Genomic DNA, 18,203 nt, shown 5'->3' on the forward strand with positions numbered 1-18,203 from the left:
ACACAGGCTTTGGAGCCAGGCAGATCTCCTTTTGAAACCTGTCACTGGTTCTTACTACTTAAGTTGGTGCATTAACTTAGGAACCTCAGTTTCCTCATTGTAAAGAAGGGCTAGTAATACATAATCAAAGTTTTTGTTTTGCTTTGTTTTTGCTTTTGTGTGCGGATAAGTGAGTGATTTCTACATAGAAGGTACTCAAATGTTATTTTTTTCTTCCTTGGTGGCATAAGGAAAAGTTAGCATATTCTTGGCCTTTACCACTGCCTCACAGGTTTAGGGAGACTTTTTTTATAGTGATAAAATATACATAACATAACATTTCCCATTTTAACTATTTTTTTTAAGTATGCAGTTCTGTGGTAGCGAGTATATTGATGTGCTGTCATCACCACCGTCCATCCATAGAATGGTCTTTATCTTGCAAAACTGAAATTCTATACCCATTAATCAATACCTCCTCTTTCCCTCCTTCTGTCAGCTCCTGGAAACCCCCATTTGACTTCTGTCTCTATGAATGTGACCAAGTATCCCATATAAGTGGAGTCATACAATATTTGTCCTTTTGTGACTGGCTTAATACACTTAGCATAATGTCTTTAAGATTCATCAATGTTGTAGCATGTGCTAGAATTTTCTTCCTCTTTAAGCTGAATAATATTCCATTGAATGTATAGACTATACTTTGTTTATTCTCTTTTGATGGACACTTGGGCCATGTTTTGGCTATTGTAAATAATACTGCTATGAACATGGGTGTACAAATATCTGTTAGAGTTCCTGCTTTTACTTCTTTGGGGAACCCAGAAGTGAAAATGATGGAACATAGTAATTATATATTTAGTTTTTGAAGAATTGCCGTACTGTTTTCCATAGTAGCTGCACTATTTTACATTCTCACCAGCAATGAACAAGGATTCCAACTTCTCCACATTCTCATCAATATTTTTTTGTTTTTTATTTATGTTTTTGATAATAGCCATTTTAAGAGGTATGAAGTGGTATCTCTTTATGGTTTTGATTAGCATTTTCCTAATCATTAGTGATGTTGAGCGTCTTTTCTTGTGCTCATTGGCCATTTGTATATCTTCTTAGAAAAATGTCTATTCATATTCCTTGCTGATATTTTTCCCCAGAAATACTGTGTTGAGAATCTTTGCCAATTTTTAATCAGATTTTCGAGGAGACATTTGCAAATGGCGGGATCTTTTAACATAATGTGTCATTAGATCATAATCATAATCTTTGTATTTAACCTCCTTTATACAACAGTATTATCCCTGCCCAAATAAAATACTCCTCTCAAAAGCAACATTTGAAATCAAAAGCAGAGAGTAAGAAAATGTGCATAGCTTCTGCTAGTTGGTGATGTCTAGAACCTGATAGTGAAATTCAAACCTTTATTGTAGACAGTCACACCAGTGATTCTGCTGGTCAAATCTCAGACCAGGCTACCACTACAGAGGCACTGGAGAGCTGTTTCTTCAGTGCTTTTCTGGTCCCCTCTCATTAGAGAAAAATGCTCAATAGGTATCATGGTCAGAAAGGGAGGGGAGAAACTAAAGTACTAAATTGCTCTCAAATCCTTTATAATGGGGAGCAGTAACTTGTGGGGAGGGGCTACAGTAGTTAAACAATACAACAAGTTTCTGAGACAAGTTTCTACTAATGAAGTGTGATTCTAACCAAAATTTCACTTTTAAAAATAATGAATCCTCTGTTTCCTTTTCCATGACAGATTTTACTCCTAATCCTTAAACTGGTGAGGCAGGGTATGGTGAGGCTGAGGAGAGTTGGGCAGAACAATTAGCAGAGACCCTATTGAATAGCAACAGTGTCTGAGCTTTACGGTGTGGGGGCAGACGTTGACCTTAAATGGTTTGAAGAGCTCCTGAATAATTAATGTTAACTTTCTGTAATGCACTTTGTCCATGTGCTGGGGGCCAGGGGTGGAGGGAAGTTTGCAAATAATGACCCCTAATTTTATTTAATGTGCACATCTATTCACTCTACAATTACTGGGAGAACCCTGGTGCCTGTCTTTACTAGATCTGGGTGGGAGAGGAGAGTTGCAGAGCTGTGTTAAGATTTAGTCTCCACCCTCCCACCCTCACCCCCAAGATGATGACTATGTTAATTAGCCTGATTTGATCATCACAATGTATACATGTATCAAAACATCACATTGTGCCCCATAAATATACACAATTTTTCTTTTTCAATTAAAAATACAATAAAAAATTTATAAAGGACTTAGTCCCTGGCCTAGGACATGCTAGAATGGTAGAGCTAAAAATGATCTTGGGGGGTGACCTAGGCTATATCGACCTCTTCATAAGGGATAATAAAATAGGCCTGGAATTTAGAGTTACACAATTCATTAATTCCTTACCTCCCAGTTACAACTCCATTTCACTTACCTCATATTAGGGCAAAGTCTTTATATGTTGTCGCATTTAAAATTGTTTGTAAGACTAAAATATTTTGTTTAAAAAAAAAGAGTAGACTGTTTACATTTAGTACTCTATGTAAATATGGAGTTTCTGTGTACAAACTTGTTCAGGTGTAAAAGATGCCACTGTGGAATAGAGATTTAAATTTTCAGGTAAGAGTATTAGAGATACCTATAAATATATGGTTCTTGAAAATTCTTATGTTAAAGACAACAAGTTGTATTTAGTGGGAGTCAGTGTTCAGACAATCTCTAGAGGACTTCATTAAACACTGAAAAAAAAAAAGGGAGCTCAATTCTCAAACTTTAGTGATAACATGTTTCTTAGAAGTGGTACCACTGTATACAAACGCTTGAGATAAGACAGGATCGACCCCTTTATCTCTTGGCAGATATGTGTAAACAGTCAAGCTGTTAATGAAAAGGCTTTGAAAAACCAGTCTCTTGACCACTTCTTCCCTGTTCCCTGGCCTTCCCTTGCTCTCTGGCCAGCCCGGGTGTGGGGTCAGGCATTCCCCTGATCCTCTTCCCAGGAACCCAGCACTCAGAGGTAGAGGAGAGGGGCTGAAAACTGGGCTGACTGTTTCTACTCTAGATTCACTGCATCTCCTCAGGGCCATTGCTGTTCTTTCAAAATTCCTTCCTTCTTCCTTTTTTATTTCACTTTTCACTCTGTTCTGTGCATTTTCAATGGAAAGCATTCAACCAAGTCCCTACTGCCTTTATTCGTTAGAAGTGACCTCACCTTCTGTCTTTCTGAGAAGGCACATATTACAGACTTCCTCAACCTCATTCTTACCACCTTAGAATTTCCCCATGTCTTCCTTTATTTTAGATCATTTGAATTGCTGTCACAAATTACCAAAGATGAGGTAACCCAGAAACAACAGAAATCTTTTTTTTTTTTTTTTTAACACTTCTATGAGCTGGAAAGTCCAAGATCAACGTACTGGCAGATTTGATGTCTGGCAAAGGCTGTGGACAGCACTTTCTGTGTGTCCCCACATGACAGAAGGGGCCAGCTGGCTCTCTCCAGTCTCTCTTATAAGGGCACTAATCCCATTAATGGGACTCCATACTCATGACCTAACCACCTCCAAAGGTGGCCTCATGTCTTAATACCATTGCATTGGGGATCAGGTTCCAACATATGGGTATGTAGGGGGACAGAAACATCTGCATCATTCACATCATTCATTCTCCTCTTCTTCCTAAGTCAAATTAACATCATCTTTCCTTCAAGCCAAGAATAAACCCTCTACTTGGACACTCTATCCCATTCCCTTTTACTTTCTAAGGGATTATGTTGTGACAATAATTCTGTCTTTCCTACAGATTTAGTTTCTTCTCTTTCTTGGTCCTTTCCTCTTTCCCTGTAAACATGCTTAGTTTTTCCATATGCACACAAAGTAATTAAGAAGTAGATGAAACAAATCTCCTCCTACCTCTCTGAGGGCTCCAACTTCACTAACTTCAGTTCCTGCTTCCAAAATATGAGTGTTCTCAAGATACGAGTCTTTGGCCATTTAATTTCTCCCTTTCCCTTAATCAAATTCTGTCCTGTGATTTTAGTCACTGTTGCTGTGTGGGTCAGTCCCAAATCTGATTAAGCATCCTAATCATTCACCTCCTCTCTCAGCTTGTACAGCAAGCTGCCTGCAAATTCACCAGAACATCCAACCCACAGAAAATGAAACTCACATGTCCAAAACTGTGCTCACCATCACCTTTCTCACTCCTCAAAACCAGCTCCTCACCTGATTTCATAACTGTTAATGACACCCCATTGATCATTACCTCAGTTATGACAATTCAACTTCACTATTTTCCTCACCAAGCACCCCTAGTTGCAGAAGTTGCATAGCCCTTTGCAATTGTGATTGGGAAAATATCTTGATACTGACTCTTTTCCATGTTTATAGCCGGTGTCTTAGTTCAGGCCCTCCTAACCTCCAGCTGGGCTGACTTGTTTTTTGAGTTCTTTTCTGTCTGCCTGGGATAAGTTAGTTCCTGCTTCCCCTTCCATACTTTGTCCCCACAGTCTTACTTCTCTGAATAACCAAATTCCATCTGTCCTGTAAAGCTCAGTTCAAATGCTGCCTCTTTCATGAAGCCTCCCTGGGTTTCTTCCCTTTTTTCCCCAATAAAAAACAATGCCTCCTCTGAAATCTTTTGTTCTTTCATCACACCATCTAGCTCATTCTAGTGTGTATAACAGCAATCTGCATAATTTTTTTTTTTGACCACACTCCAAGCTCTTTGAGGACAGCGGTCACATCTGGTTTCATCTTTGTCTTCCTTATACCACACAATGCAGTTTATCATTCATTTATTTAATGAACATTCTTGAGTGACTCATTTTTTGGTGCAGAGTGGGCTAGACATACTACTTGTCCTCTAAGAGCTCACAAACTTGTGGGGAAAACAGACAAATACAGAAATATAATTACAATACAATTAATCGATGTGTTCAAAGTCTTAACATCTGCAATGTGCCACGTGCTCGTCAAGATGCCAGGGAGACTAGGATGAACAAAGTTGGCCAGTTGTTTTCTTGAAACTTACATTCAGGTATTGAGAGAGACTCAATAAACACATAAACCAGTGGTTTTTAGGTCTAACTGCACATTAGAAATCACTGAGAGGGTAGTTTGAAAAAAATATCATGTCCCAACCTCACCTCAGAGTAATTAAATCAGAATCAACCAGGATTGGAACCCATTGACAGAAATGACTTACAATAAAAGAAAATATCAAGTAGTAGTGAGTGCTTTGATGGATTGAAGTAGAAACAGAGTGAATGGTGGGGACTGTGCCTATGCTGGCAGGGGTAATTGGGAGATTACTTTGTTGAGTAATCCCTGAAGGCCTCTCTGAAGAGGTGACATTTGAGTTGAGACCAAAATGATGCTGAGGAGTCAGCCATGTAAAGATATTGGAACGAAGGGGGCTTGTGGAGAAGGTTTTCAGCAGAAGGTGCAGGTGCCTTTCTGAAATAAGGATGAGGTGAAATTTCAGAGGAAATGTGTCCTTCTTCACATACATGTTCTGTAATCTACAAAATATGTCTTTTCCCTACAGAAAGCAGCTTTTCAATAAACTTTGTGGACTCCATATGCAGAACACTTGGCTGCTGTGTTGATTACTTGATCTGGGTTGGATTTTATTTAGTTCAAATTGATTTACACAGTCAGGAAGACTACTCTGTTTGATTACATTTTTTTCTCTACACTGCAATTAGCACTACACTACTTGTCTGAATTAAATACCATTCTTATTGTTTAAAATAACCGTAGATACTTGATATTATCTTTATCTGTATAAAGAGGAGAAAGCAATGACTTCTGCCCTTATTCCTGTTTTGCAGAACCAGGGAAAACCTCCTAGAGGAGTCATTCAGACCACACAGAGTAAAGAAAGCACTAACTAGTTTGAATAAGTCAAGATTAACATATAGCAAGAATTAAGTTGAGAATGAACATTTGTTAGGCATTCAGTTTGTGCTAGATACTTTAGCTAGTTTTAAAAATAACCCTATGAAATAAGGACAGTATTTTTCTATCAGGATATTTCTGGCTGCTGATAAAGGAATGTCCTACTAAAATGGTGTAAACAATAGGAAATTGATCGCAAGACCTCTGATAGGAGGGTAGCTTCAGAGTTACTTATGTGGTAGCTGGATAATGTCCTTAGCAACCCGGATTCTTACCTTCTTCCCACTGCGACACCTTCAGCAGGTTGATTTCCCCTCACTGTATGGACATGGCGTCTACAATTTTGGAATTATAGGCATATTTCAATACGTAGAGGCATATCAAGGGGAGGCAGATTTCTTATGTGGCTCTTTCTGGTTTGTTGAGACAGGGTCTCACTCTGTCACCCAGGCTGGGGTGCTGTGGCGTGATCATGACTCATTGCAGCCTCAGCCTGCAGGTGGGAGGCTGATCCTTTCACCTCAGCCTCCTGAGTAGCTGGGACCACAGGTGCGTGCCACCATGCCCAGCTAATTTTTGTATTTGAGTAGAGATGGGGTTTCACCATGTTACCCAGACTGGTCTTGAATTCCTGAGCACAATAGATCCACCCCACCTTGGCCTCCCAAAATGCTGGGATTACAGGCCTGAGCTACCTTGCCCTGCCGTGGCTCTTTTTAAAGTCATAGAAAATCTGTGTCCAGTGGAATTTCCACTCACAACTCACATGCTGTATGTATGAGTAAGTAGGCAGACAGAAGCACTGTGATTGGCTAATTTAAGAGTTTCCTCCTGAGGCCATGGAGCAGCCCAGCCTCTCTGAAGAACAAAGTCATCAGACCCCAGCAAAAGGGTCTGGTTCTATTAGCAAGGAAGAGGGGGGGTTAGTAGGTAGGCAGTCAATAGAGTTGGCCACTATTATTATTCCCATTTTATAAGTGAAGATATCCAGACTAAAAAGGTTAAATAGCTGAGCAATATCATACAACATTGAATTGAACAGAGTTTCCATGCATTTCCCTTTGAGAAAAACATGAACAAAAGCCTTGTTTTTGGCTATGTAACAAACCTGCACGTGTACCCCGAATCTAAAATAAAATATTAAGAAAAAAAATAAAACTTGTTTTTGTTGTTAGCAATGATCTAGGTAGGCCAGAGGAAGAATCCTGGCGAAAAACAGACTGGAGGAAGCTAGGCAAAGTAAAGAATAACCTTCTAAACAAAATATTCCAGAAGGAAATACATCAGGTCCTATAAAGCAATAAGAATGGCATTTAATTTAGACAACCAGCCCTGCATTTCTGCATTGTAAAATATATATATAATTAAATTGGATTTTCCTGACTGGTCATTTAAATCAATTTGGTCTATATAAAAATCTACCCTGGGCCAAGTAATGAGCTAGAGACGCCAAGCGTTCTGTGTATAGTATCTGTCAGACTTAAATGAAAACCTTGTTTTCTCTAGAGAGGTAGGTATTTTGTTGATTACAGTACCTGTAAAGAAGAATGGATCATCTCTGGAATTTCTGATTATGAGTTATTTAGAAAATAGTTTCCACTTTCCAGCTCTGGAGGCAGCATATACAGTTCCATTACTGTTGCATTCTCTTTATGGTTGCTACTTCCTACTTTAGCATTATATTTCAGAGGCTATGCATGTGAGGCAGCAATAGTGAAAAAGGGAAATTTCAGTGGAATTGCTGTTATTACAGTGTTTTGACTACTTGTCTCTAAGGTGTATTTCTGTGCATGTTCATCATAACAGACTAAGCATTAATGGTAGGAGTACTTTTTTAAATAAATGATGGAGTGCTTCCTACTCTTAGATTTGCATTTTTAAACAGGAAAGTAAGTTAATTCTAGACTTTGCCAACAGAGCTCTGTTTAAGGAGAGTATTTATCTGATCTATGTTAGAACCATATAAGAAAAATTGTGAGAAAATTTAAACCGAAAAAAACCCTCACTTTCATTTTAGAGGCTTTATTTGGGAGAATTAAATTGATCCTTTGCCGTTTTTTTAAACCTCATGAATGATGGTTGTGTTTAGGGAACATTGCTGTGTATGGGCATTAAGGCATTTCACTGACATTTTTATTTTTTCTTTGGAAAAAAGTTGATATTGAATAGTTTGATGACTTTTAAAATTAAAATAAGAAAAATTTAAGTAGAGGTGAAAATTCCTAGGCAAAAAAAAAAAAAAAATGGTCCAACTAGTCTTTTCTTATTCATCTTAAAATAATCATAAAATACTGAAGTGTGGAAAAGTAACATTCAAAGATAACATGTAGGAGAGTGTAGTAGTTAAAGGACATTGTTTTAGAGTCAGAATTACTTGGGCAAATTGCTTAAGCTTTCTATGCCTCAGTTTCTTCATCTATAAAATGGGAAATAAGATAATATCTACTTCACAAAACTGACAGGAGAAAATTACATAATAAATGTGAAATGTTTATTTAGCAAGGTGCCTGAATTGTAGTATAATTATTCAAAATGAATATATCATTAGTATAACTTATTGTTACCACAAATCTGCAGCAGAGTATCTTTTATTCTATCCAAGGGATTTGCACCAAATTCTGCAGAAGTGATTGTTATGGCCCAACATTAATCATAGGTGCTCAGACCTTGGAATAAGGCATCCCCTAAGGAAGCCTATTATCATCAGATGTCGTTCTGACTTCATGAAGTATTAGTCTGGGCTTGTGCTGTTTGTTCAGGAATCCATGTGCTTAGCCATCAATATCTCCAGTTTTCCTTTCCAACTCAGGATAGGCTTCCACTTCCCAGTCTGCTTTGGTTAGGTGTGGCCACATGCCTTGCCTTGGCCGGTGAAGTGAACAGAAGTGAGGTGCATCACTTCCTGGAAGAAGCCATAAGAACCAGCAGGTGAGTGCAGTGGTTGAAGGATAGAAGTGGTCCCTGCACTCTTAAGCCTGGGTCATACTGTCAAGACAACACAAAGATCATCTCTGCTAAACCGCAGTGGACATGGAGAGAAAGTGAGAGATAAGCTTTGCTCAAATAAGCCAGAGAGTTTTTGAGTTGTTGCCACAATATAACCTAGCCTATACGGATTGAAACACTCTGGTTTTCCCTTCAAACTAGAGAAAAAAATATATTATTGGTTACAGTACAGTAGCTATTTGGATACAGTAATTTTAAATGACTATTTTGTGTGTGTAAAATGTGTTATATGTTAGCATTGAGGGATTTAAGTGAAATAGATTTATATAAATTCCACTTACATTTCTTTTAAAATAGAGTTTATTTCCACTTCACACAGAAGAAATCAATATATCAAAATTACTAGCATATATATGTTTTATGTTTTTTTTTTTTTTTGAGGGAGTCCACTGTGATGCCGATGTTAGGACTCTGAACTCCAGGCCTGGTATAATCATTAGGTAATGTTCCCTCTCACTGATAGCCTTACCCAGAATGGTGCCTTGTGAAGCAAAGGAGCTTCCTAAGAGAAGATAACGCACTGAGCCATGCCCATGGCCTTTGCCTCCTGTGAGAAAATAGTCTTTGCTAAGCCCTGTTGTGATGTTCCAGTCATAAACAATGGTGCTTAGTACATAGAAGGTCTAAAATGATATTTATTGAATAGATGAGTGGAAGTAGTGCACAGTTCTCCAAATGTCTGGATTCTTTCATGTTTGCATTTTAAAAATAGATGCTGTTGTTCTGTAGATTTGTTTTAAAACATCTTGGTATTAAGACTGACATCTACTCTTTTATAACACTTTACATGTGGTCATGGACCCACAGATTTAGGCTGTTTTATTTTATATTTTTCACTACAGTTTATTTCACCTGATTATTTCATTTGGGTCTCTAAAATCACATTATGAAATACCTTAATTATTTAAATTAGGAACAGATTAATTATCTCCAGTGTACAAACTCAAATTAATTTCATTATAAACCTGAGGTTTAAATTGATTAATCTTGGAGTGTTTAAGGAACAAAATGGGTTTTTTTCATCCTTAAGGAGAAAGGCATATTTGATTTGATGAATCTCTCTTCATCACACCAGTTATGATAATAGGCACAAGATATTTGCAAGAAAACTTCAGATGGATTTTATAAACCAGCCAGAAACCTGTGTGTCTGGGGCTTCTGGGGGAACAATCTGTGAGTCATTTTAAAAAACAAACACACTCATAATCACGGTGCATGTTGTTACCATGGTAATTAGGCCTGTTGAGTTGGCTTGCTTATGTTCCTGCAAAGGCAAGAGGGGGAGAGAAACTGAGAATTCAGAGCTTTGACTATTAGCTTCAATTTGCTTACTGCAGGAGAGAGTGAAGGGGTTTCTCGAGAATGCACTGGCACAGTCATTCTGAGAGGGAAGTGAAGAAACCCTGGCATCCTGCCTTTGTTATTGAATATAGGTTAGCCATATTAGTGTTGGATATTGTGGTTCACAAGGGAGAAAAGGATCATTTGCATTCTTTTGGGAAAAAGGGGAAAAATAGTTTCTTTCTCTGATATACGACTTCATGTAAGTCTCTAAGGTCAACCTTGTGGAGTGTCTTGTGTGCCTACGCACAGGGTGTTAATGATCCTCCAAAAGGCACCATATGCTGCTGATAAACATTATTGCAGGTTTAAATGATCTCAGCATATTATTCTAATATGGTTAGAGGCTAGTTTTAATGAGGCCATTGTTTCAGATCTGATTCCCAAGCAGGCAAGATATCTTTTCTCTCTTTTATAGTCTAGGTACGACTCCTTTATCTTGGACAGTCATCTTATAATGCAGGCCTGTGGGACACAAAGGAGACCAGGGAGGTTATGTGAGCTCTGCCAAATCTATTACTACTCCAAGGGAAAATAAAATCAAAGTGTACACTCGGTTGATGGACAGTCAACAAAATTCTTGGGCCAGTGGAATTACTGTCGGAGAAATCCAGTATGATTCCATGTGAAGAACCAATAGCACCCTTAAATTAAAGGTATGAGTGTACACACAAATCTGTTTTTAAGACTGTTTCTAAATTCACTTTAAGAAGTCTGGGGCCAGGCACAGTGGCTCACACCTGTAATCCCAGCACTTTGGGAGGCCGAGGTGGGGCAGATCACGAGATCAGGAGATCGAGACCATCCTGGCTAACACGGTGAAACCCCGTCTCTACTAAAAATACAAAAAATTAGCCGGGCGTGGTGGTGGGCACCTGTAGTCCCAGCTACTTGGGAGGCTGAGGCAGGAGAATGGCGTGAACTCGTGTGGAGGAGGTTGCAGTTAGCCAAGATTGCGCCACAGCACTCCAGCCTGGGTGACAGAGCGTGACTCCGTCTCAAAAAAAGAAAAGAAAAGAAGAAAGTCTGGCCGAGTGTATTTGGCTCACGCCTGTAATCTCAGCACTTTGGGAGGTTGAGGCAGGAGATTGCTTGACCCCTGAGTTTGAGACCAGCTTGGGCAACTTAGAGACACCCTGTCTCTACAGAAAATAAAAAAAATTAGCTGGGTGTTGTGGTGCACACCTGTGGTCTCAGCTACTACTTGGAAGGCTGATGCAGGAGGATTGCTTGAGCCCAGGAAGTTGAGGCTGCAGTGAGCCACGTTCACACCACTGCATTCCAGCCTGGGTGACAGAGCAAGACCCTGTCTCAAAAAAAAAAAAAAAAAAAAAAAAAAAAGTCTGGGTATCCTCTGAAATGAATAATTATAATGCATTGACTAAAGTTTTACTGCTTAGAGTATGCCTCAATCAGATTTTAAAGCAGAACATTTTAAACTATAGATTTAGTTTTTCCTCTCATATATGGAAAGAAGGTACATGTTGCCCAAACTTTCTTCTATATTTAATTTTCTTAACATTAGTAAACAAAACTTAACTTAGTTATTTTCTGATCATCAAAGTAATTCATACTGATTATTGAAAAATATGGAAATTATTGAAAATTGGAAAGAAAAAATAAAAATGGCTCCATCTATTAATTAAATTGTTAGTTGAACTACATGTAACAGAGGCCTGATTTCACAGTGGCTAACATAAGTTAGAAGTTACTTCTTTTTAATGTAACAATCCAGACGTGGATGGCCCAGGACTGATAAGGTAGCTGTGCTCCACAAGATCATGCAGGGACCCAGGCTCTTTCTATCCTGTTGTTCTATCATTCCTATGAGGTTACTCTTGCTTTCATTGTCTAAGGTGGCTTGCCACAAAGGCTCTGCTATAACCAGCAGGATGGAAGAAGTTGGAAGGGGAGGCCCTGACCCAGAAGTTACACATACCGCTTTTGATGCTGTACCATTGAATTTTGTCACATGACTGCATACCTAGCAGCAAGGGAGGTTGGGGAAAGTAGCTATTATTGGTATGTAGGTGCTTAGCTTAGAATTCTATTAAAACCATGGAAGAAGACGAGAGCAGATGTTGGGGTATATCTAGCAATTTCTGCCACTTTTGTTATTCTATTGAACAGAGGAAATATATTGTTTAGATTTTGATGTTTTCTTCCAGTCTTTATGTATCAGAAAGATATTATGTATAATTATACTAGAAAATGTGTTATATAATATAACATATATTATGTATGTATATAATATATATGTTAGTGCATATATATTAGAAAAATATATTGACATAGAAAATATATATTAGAAAAAATATAAATATGTGTGAATATGTATATTAGAAAATTGTTGAGTTCACACTATATATAATATTTTATATTTTTTACTTTAAAATTTAAATGACAAAAAATGCATTTTATATTCTTTTTACTTTATAATAAAGTAATCTTATTTTAAGTTACTTTTTAAAGTAACAGTATTTATTAATTTTAAAGTAAAGTAAAAAGAGAATATAAAATGCATTTTTTTCATCATTTAAACACTTTTGTCTTTTTTTTTTTTTTTTTGAGACAGAGTCTTACTCTGTCACCCAGGCTAGGGTACAGTAGCTTGATTATGGCTCATTACAGCCTCACTCTCCTGGGCTCAAGCTATCCTCCCACCTCAGCCTTCCAAGTAGCTGGGACCACAGGTGTGCATCACCATGCCTGGCTAACTTTTGACTTTTTCTTGTAGAGACCGTGTCTTGCTATGTTGTCCAGGCTGGTGTCAAACTCCTGGACACAAGTGTTCCTCCCTCCTTGGCTTCCCAAAGTGTTGGGATTACAGGCGTGAGCCACTGCACCTGGCCCATTTAAATTTCTTGTGTTCATTGTTTTAAAATTTTATCATGTGGAGTTTCTGTTTTACTTAATAGGTTGAATTATTGATATTTAGGCTATTTCTAACACCTTGATAATTCTTCTTTGTCCACATTTTGGGTTTGTTTTGGTTAAAGTCATGGAGTGGCATCACTAAAACAATGACTGAGAACATATTTGGGTCTCTTGATAAACAGGCCCAGATGGCTTTCCAGAGAAGTTCTGCCAGCTTCCACTACCACCAATAACAAATGAGTGCCAGGCCCACAACACCCTTGAACAGGTTTATTTTGCACGTCCCACCTAGTCTTTGTTACCCTAGGGTTCATTCTCTGAAAATAAGTTGTTTTTAGCCCTTGGCTTTTTTTTCTTTTTGCTGTCATTAATCATGAGATAATGGTTTTCTAATAACTTTAGCCCATTTAAAAACATATGGCCCCTATGGTAGTCCGGGAATATAACGGGTTGGGTTGAGATTGTAGCACACATGCCAGTCTCAAGTAACGTGAGGCCTCTGGAGACACTGATATTCATTTGGTCCTAGAACCCCTTGTGAATTTGAATTCCACCCTCATTCATAATATTCTAGATGTGAGATGTCTCTTTGTTCTCAGACATAGCAAAATAGGAATGGGAAAGTGTTCCTTGAGGCTTTAGCAATTCCCTTTGAGCGAGCGCTCTAAAGCTTTTCAGGAATAAAGAAGCTCATCTACACAGGAACTTTCTTCCATAGGAACCGCACTCGGCACTGGACAAACGTAGGCCACTCTGCCTGATAGCCACAGAGGTCATTAGTGGTTAAGGGCATAGGTGTCTTCTACTTCTAAACAGCCTACAGAAGCTGTGATTGCCAAAGATACTCATAACCACCAATGTGTCCTCTCCACCCTCCTAAGGGGCCAGATGCATACAAACTGTATGCACTCAAACTCTGTCCCTAATACCTGGAGCAAGAGTGTGTTGGTCTCTGCTGCTTTGGTCCTGCTCGGAGCAAATTAGGTTAGGTCAGGAGGAAAGATTGTTCTTATTCATTCCATTGGTATACAGCCTCTCCCATCAAGGGCTCTGCTTCCTCTAGATTCCTAAGTGGCCTTTGTGTTTTCATGTTTTCATGCATGCTAGGGGATTTCACAAAGAAAGGGATTCCAATTTCACAAATCTATTTCTTAAGAGCAAAAGAGTTAATAAAAGGTTCATTTCTAGGCTCTGAAATGTAAACTTGTGAGACCTCCTGCCCTTATAACTATATTGCCATTACCACCCACCCCCGTTTCAGAAACTTCATTCATTCTACTCATTCAGCTCTTGTGTATCATGTTATTTTTCCTTTTAAAAAATTCGTTTTTCTCTCTGCTTTCTCAACAGCCAGATCTGCCAGTGAGCCTCAGGCTTTAGGAACCGAAGAGGTAAGAATTCCAAATATTTTCTTCTAGAATCTTGAATTTAACCAGAACTGAAAGAGGAAAAAAATGTTAAGTGGTCTGTAGATGAAAGCATGTGATGTTTTATTGAAAGAAACAGTCATAGAGTCCTTATCAATATTGACATGACTTCAGGATTTAAAGAAAAAATGGCTCTCTTTAATGATAATTAAAATTGATCTTCATCCAGAATTTTTTCATTTTCTTCTAAAAACCTGAGTTGGAGAGGCTTTGAGGCTGCTGTCTTAACAGAATGTATCCTCATGGCACAAACATGATTAATAGGTGGCAGACATTGAGGGCATACCCTGTGCAAGATAAAACCTCAGATGAGGCAGATTAGGTCAGAGAAAGGTAAACCCTGTTCTTAACAGATTGTTGTAAACATTGTAAGGGCTTTTGCAGCAGCAGCAGCAACAACAACAACAACAGGTCAATCTAATGCTGTTGGGGTTTCATCTTGAAGAAGCTTACTTAGCTTTTGGAACTAGCTATAGCATTTGAATCTTGTTGTAGACTTGAAAGGTAACCATAATCCTAGACAGGTGATAATGTGTTTGCCCACTCCAAGATACACAGTTTCCTCTAGTCAATGACTTAGATTCCCCCCACCCCATTTTAAAATGTAACTTCATTATGAAAAATGCCAAGTATATACCAAAGTAGAGAGAATAATATAATGAACTCCTACATCCCCATCACCCAATTTCAACAATTGTCAACTCATGGTTGGGATTGTTTCATTTCTACCTCTACCTACTTCTCTTCTTTCCCCATTGGATTATGGGTGCTTGCTGAATTGTTGGGCTTTTAATTGTTTATTTACATAACTGTTTAGGGGATACAGCAAATGCTAAAAAAAATAAAACCTACTCATAACCTGACTTGCTTTACTGGAGCTAGTCATCCATCCATTTATGCATTCAGCAGGTATTTATTTCATGTTTACTAGGTATCAGTCCTTCCTTAGGATAAGAGGATCAATTTTCCTCAACTCATGTTTATAAGGTTGGCGAATTTGGACTTTGGATATCTCCAAATGAGGTGATCTGTCAGAGATGTACTGACCATGAAACAATGGCATTCATCATACAACTCTGTCAAATGTAAACATTCAGAATATGCCATGATTTTTGAAACCTGTTTTTGACATTTCTTCACTTTTGAATATACTGGAAACATGCAAGCATAAAACAAAACAAAGCTCCCAATCCTCTGATAGACCTTCCTGTTTTACCACAAACACTCATCCAGCCATCTGCCTCCCTTTCAAGAATATAAGCTCTGCGAGAGCCGGAATAGTATATAATTTACTAATCATTTGCCTCCAGCATCTAGCAAGGTGTCTGGCACTTGTTATATATTTAATAAAACTGTTGAATGAATGAACAAAAGAATGCATGCCAGATACTGGGAATATGAACATGAAAAATACACAGGCCTTGGCCCAGAGTTGTTCAGTCTCACAGAGGAGAAAACTGTGTAAAGAAGGAGGTGCTTGTGTCCAGCTTAGTGAAGTGGGAGCAGGGTGTGGTGGATGCTGCTGGAGGAGAGAACCAAGTTGGGGAGTTTGGGAAGAAGCTTGATGGGAAAGGGGTCTTTGAGCTATCCATGAGGTGCCTTCAGAGAAGTAGGGAAGGGCATTCCAAGAATAAGAAGTCAAGTGTAAGTATACACTGAGGCCACAGAGGGCATGGCTTATTCCAGCAAGCTTTAGAAATTTAGGGTGGCCAGGGTGTGGCCAGAAAGTAGCTGACTGAGGAGATGAGGCTAGAGAAGAAGGCTGGTGAAGACTTGGAGGGACCCCTAAGGGGCAGACTCCAGAGTTTGAATTTTCTCTGCAGAGTGGGGAGGCAGAAAAGGGCACACAATCAGAATTTTTTTAAAAGGACAATTCCTTAGGCAGCAGAGAAGTGGGGAGAGACTAATGGAAGGGAGACCAGTGGAAGTCTTGGGTCTGGAAATGTTGGGCTAGATTTGGGAGAACTGAGGGAATTGCTGATTAAAGGTGAGAAGTAAAGGAGAGGAAGACATCTAGAATAACTCCCAGATTTCTTTTTTGGAAGAATGAATGGTTGGTGACAACTGTACTACAAAACAGGAAGGGAAGGACTGATTCAAATCTGTGGAGCGGCCATATTCATGTGAGTATGTACAGTAGGCTACTCCCTACGGACAGAGCAGTGGTTCTCAGTCCTGGCCGCATGTCAGGGCCTCCAGGGGAGCATCTAGAAACCCTGATTCCAGGCCCTACCCAGACCAGCTGAATCAGAATCTCCATGGGTGGGGCCTGAACATCTATAGGTGATATTGAAAGCTTCACAGTTGACTTTAACATGCAGCCAGGGTTGAGAATCTCTGGTCTAGAGCTGATTGGAAGAAGCTCTTTGTGCATGTATGCTTTTAAGACCATGCATAGCAGCAAAAGCTATAAGTAAGTACCTAATGTCTTTCAGGTGAGGGCTGAGACGTCCCATATTCTATCAAATGTTACTAATAATGACTCTTTTATAAGTATCTGATGTTCTTTGAGTTGATTTCTGTCATGCTAATAATAGTATGCTTAAATTTTTCAAATCAATCCAAGCGGAGTTTGTCAATGGGGTTTGCTGGCACGTCCAATGGGACAATTCTTCATTATCATCTTTGGTATCCCTGTCCTTGGTTCACAGAAGGCTGTGGCATCTTCCAGTCATTGTGACATCCAGAGCACTCTAGGGAGACGTTGTGAACATTGTGAACTACTGTGTCTTTGCACACAACTTTAAGGAGGTTATTTGGCATATTCTACTCACCTAAAAGCATTTTTCCTTCATACAAAATCAGTGGTTTCAGTTATGCTCAGTAGTTGCTTATGTAAGTAGTCTCTGTGCTAACAAACGCAAGAAGCTAAACAAAGTAGACAAGTAAAAGAAGTATTGTTCTGTACCATCAGGGGGATTTTGAGTATATTTGGTCTAGTGCTAAATTTAGTTTTCAAAGTATATACATGGAAGCAAATTAAACATGAGGTAATGGTCAAATATTGAGGTTAGAAACAAAATACTACCAAGGCATTATTGAACAGCAATTGTGATAAAAGGTGTATTAGTTTTCTATGGCTGCTGTAACGAATTATTACAAACCTAGTGGCTTAGAACAACACAAATGTATTATCTTACCGTTCTATAGGTTAGGTTCTATAGGGATTTCACTGGGCTAAAAGCAAAGTATCAACAAGACTGTGTTCCTTTCTGAAGGCTTTCTGGGTTGGATTTATTTCCTTGCCTTTTACAGCTTCTAGAGCTTCCTCCATCTTCAAAGCCGGTAGCATTGCCTCTCCATGCGTCTTTCTACCATAGTCACATCTTCTTAATTTTTAGCCAGGAAAGGTTCTCTGATTTTTTAAATATCTGTGTGATAAGATTGAACATACCTGGATAAGCCAGGCTAATCTCCTTATCACCAGGGCCTCCATTTAATCACATCTTTGAAGTCTCTTTATCTGTAAGGTTATGTATTTACAGGTTCCTGGGATTAGGACTGAACATATTTGGGGCCTGTTATTCTGCCTACTACAAAGTCAAAGAGACTAATTCTTCAGAAATGTAGAAATGCTTCGGGTAGCAGACCATCTAATGTCTAATAATATAGGATTAAAACGTTAAGGTTTCCAACATTGATGAAGCCAATTCTCATCTTGACTCTACA

General features: G+C 38.7%; 1 protein-coding gene across 13 annotated transcripts in view; it reads left to right on the forward strand.

The window, feature by feature from the left end:
- GNG2 (G protein subunit gamma 2) overlaps positions 1-18,203 on the forward strand; it is a 128,437-nt gene that overhangs the window by 16,120 nt on the left and 94,114 nt on the right. For 4 of the 13 annotated variants that reach the window (XM_063715157.1, XM_063715154.1, XM_063715159.1 and 1 more), the window contains exons 2-3: positions 14,458-14,498; positions 16,580-16,657. The exons of 2 other annotated variants lie outside the window; for them this stretch is intronic. Coding sequence is in view for 1 of the 11 variants with exons in the window: in XM_063715154.1 (XP_063571224.1) it covers positions 14,458-14,498; positions 16,580-16,657 (119 nt within the window). In the remaining 10 variants the exon portion in view is untranslated. 13 annotated transcript variants of the gene reach the window in all.

Source organism: Pongo abelii, chromosome 15 (assembly GCF_028885655.2).
Source record: "Pongo abelii isolate AG06213 chromosome 15, NHGRI_mPonAbe1-v2.0_pri, whole genome shotgun sequence".
NCBI classification, from domain to species: domain Eukaryota; kingdom Metazoa; phylum Chordata; class Mammalia; order Primates; family Hominidae; genus Pongo; species Pongo abelii.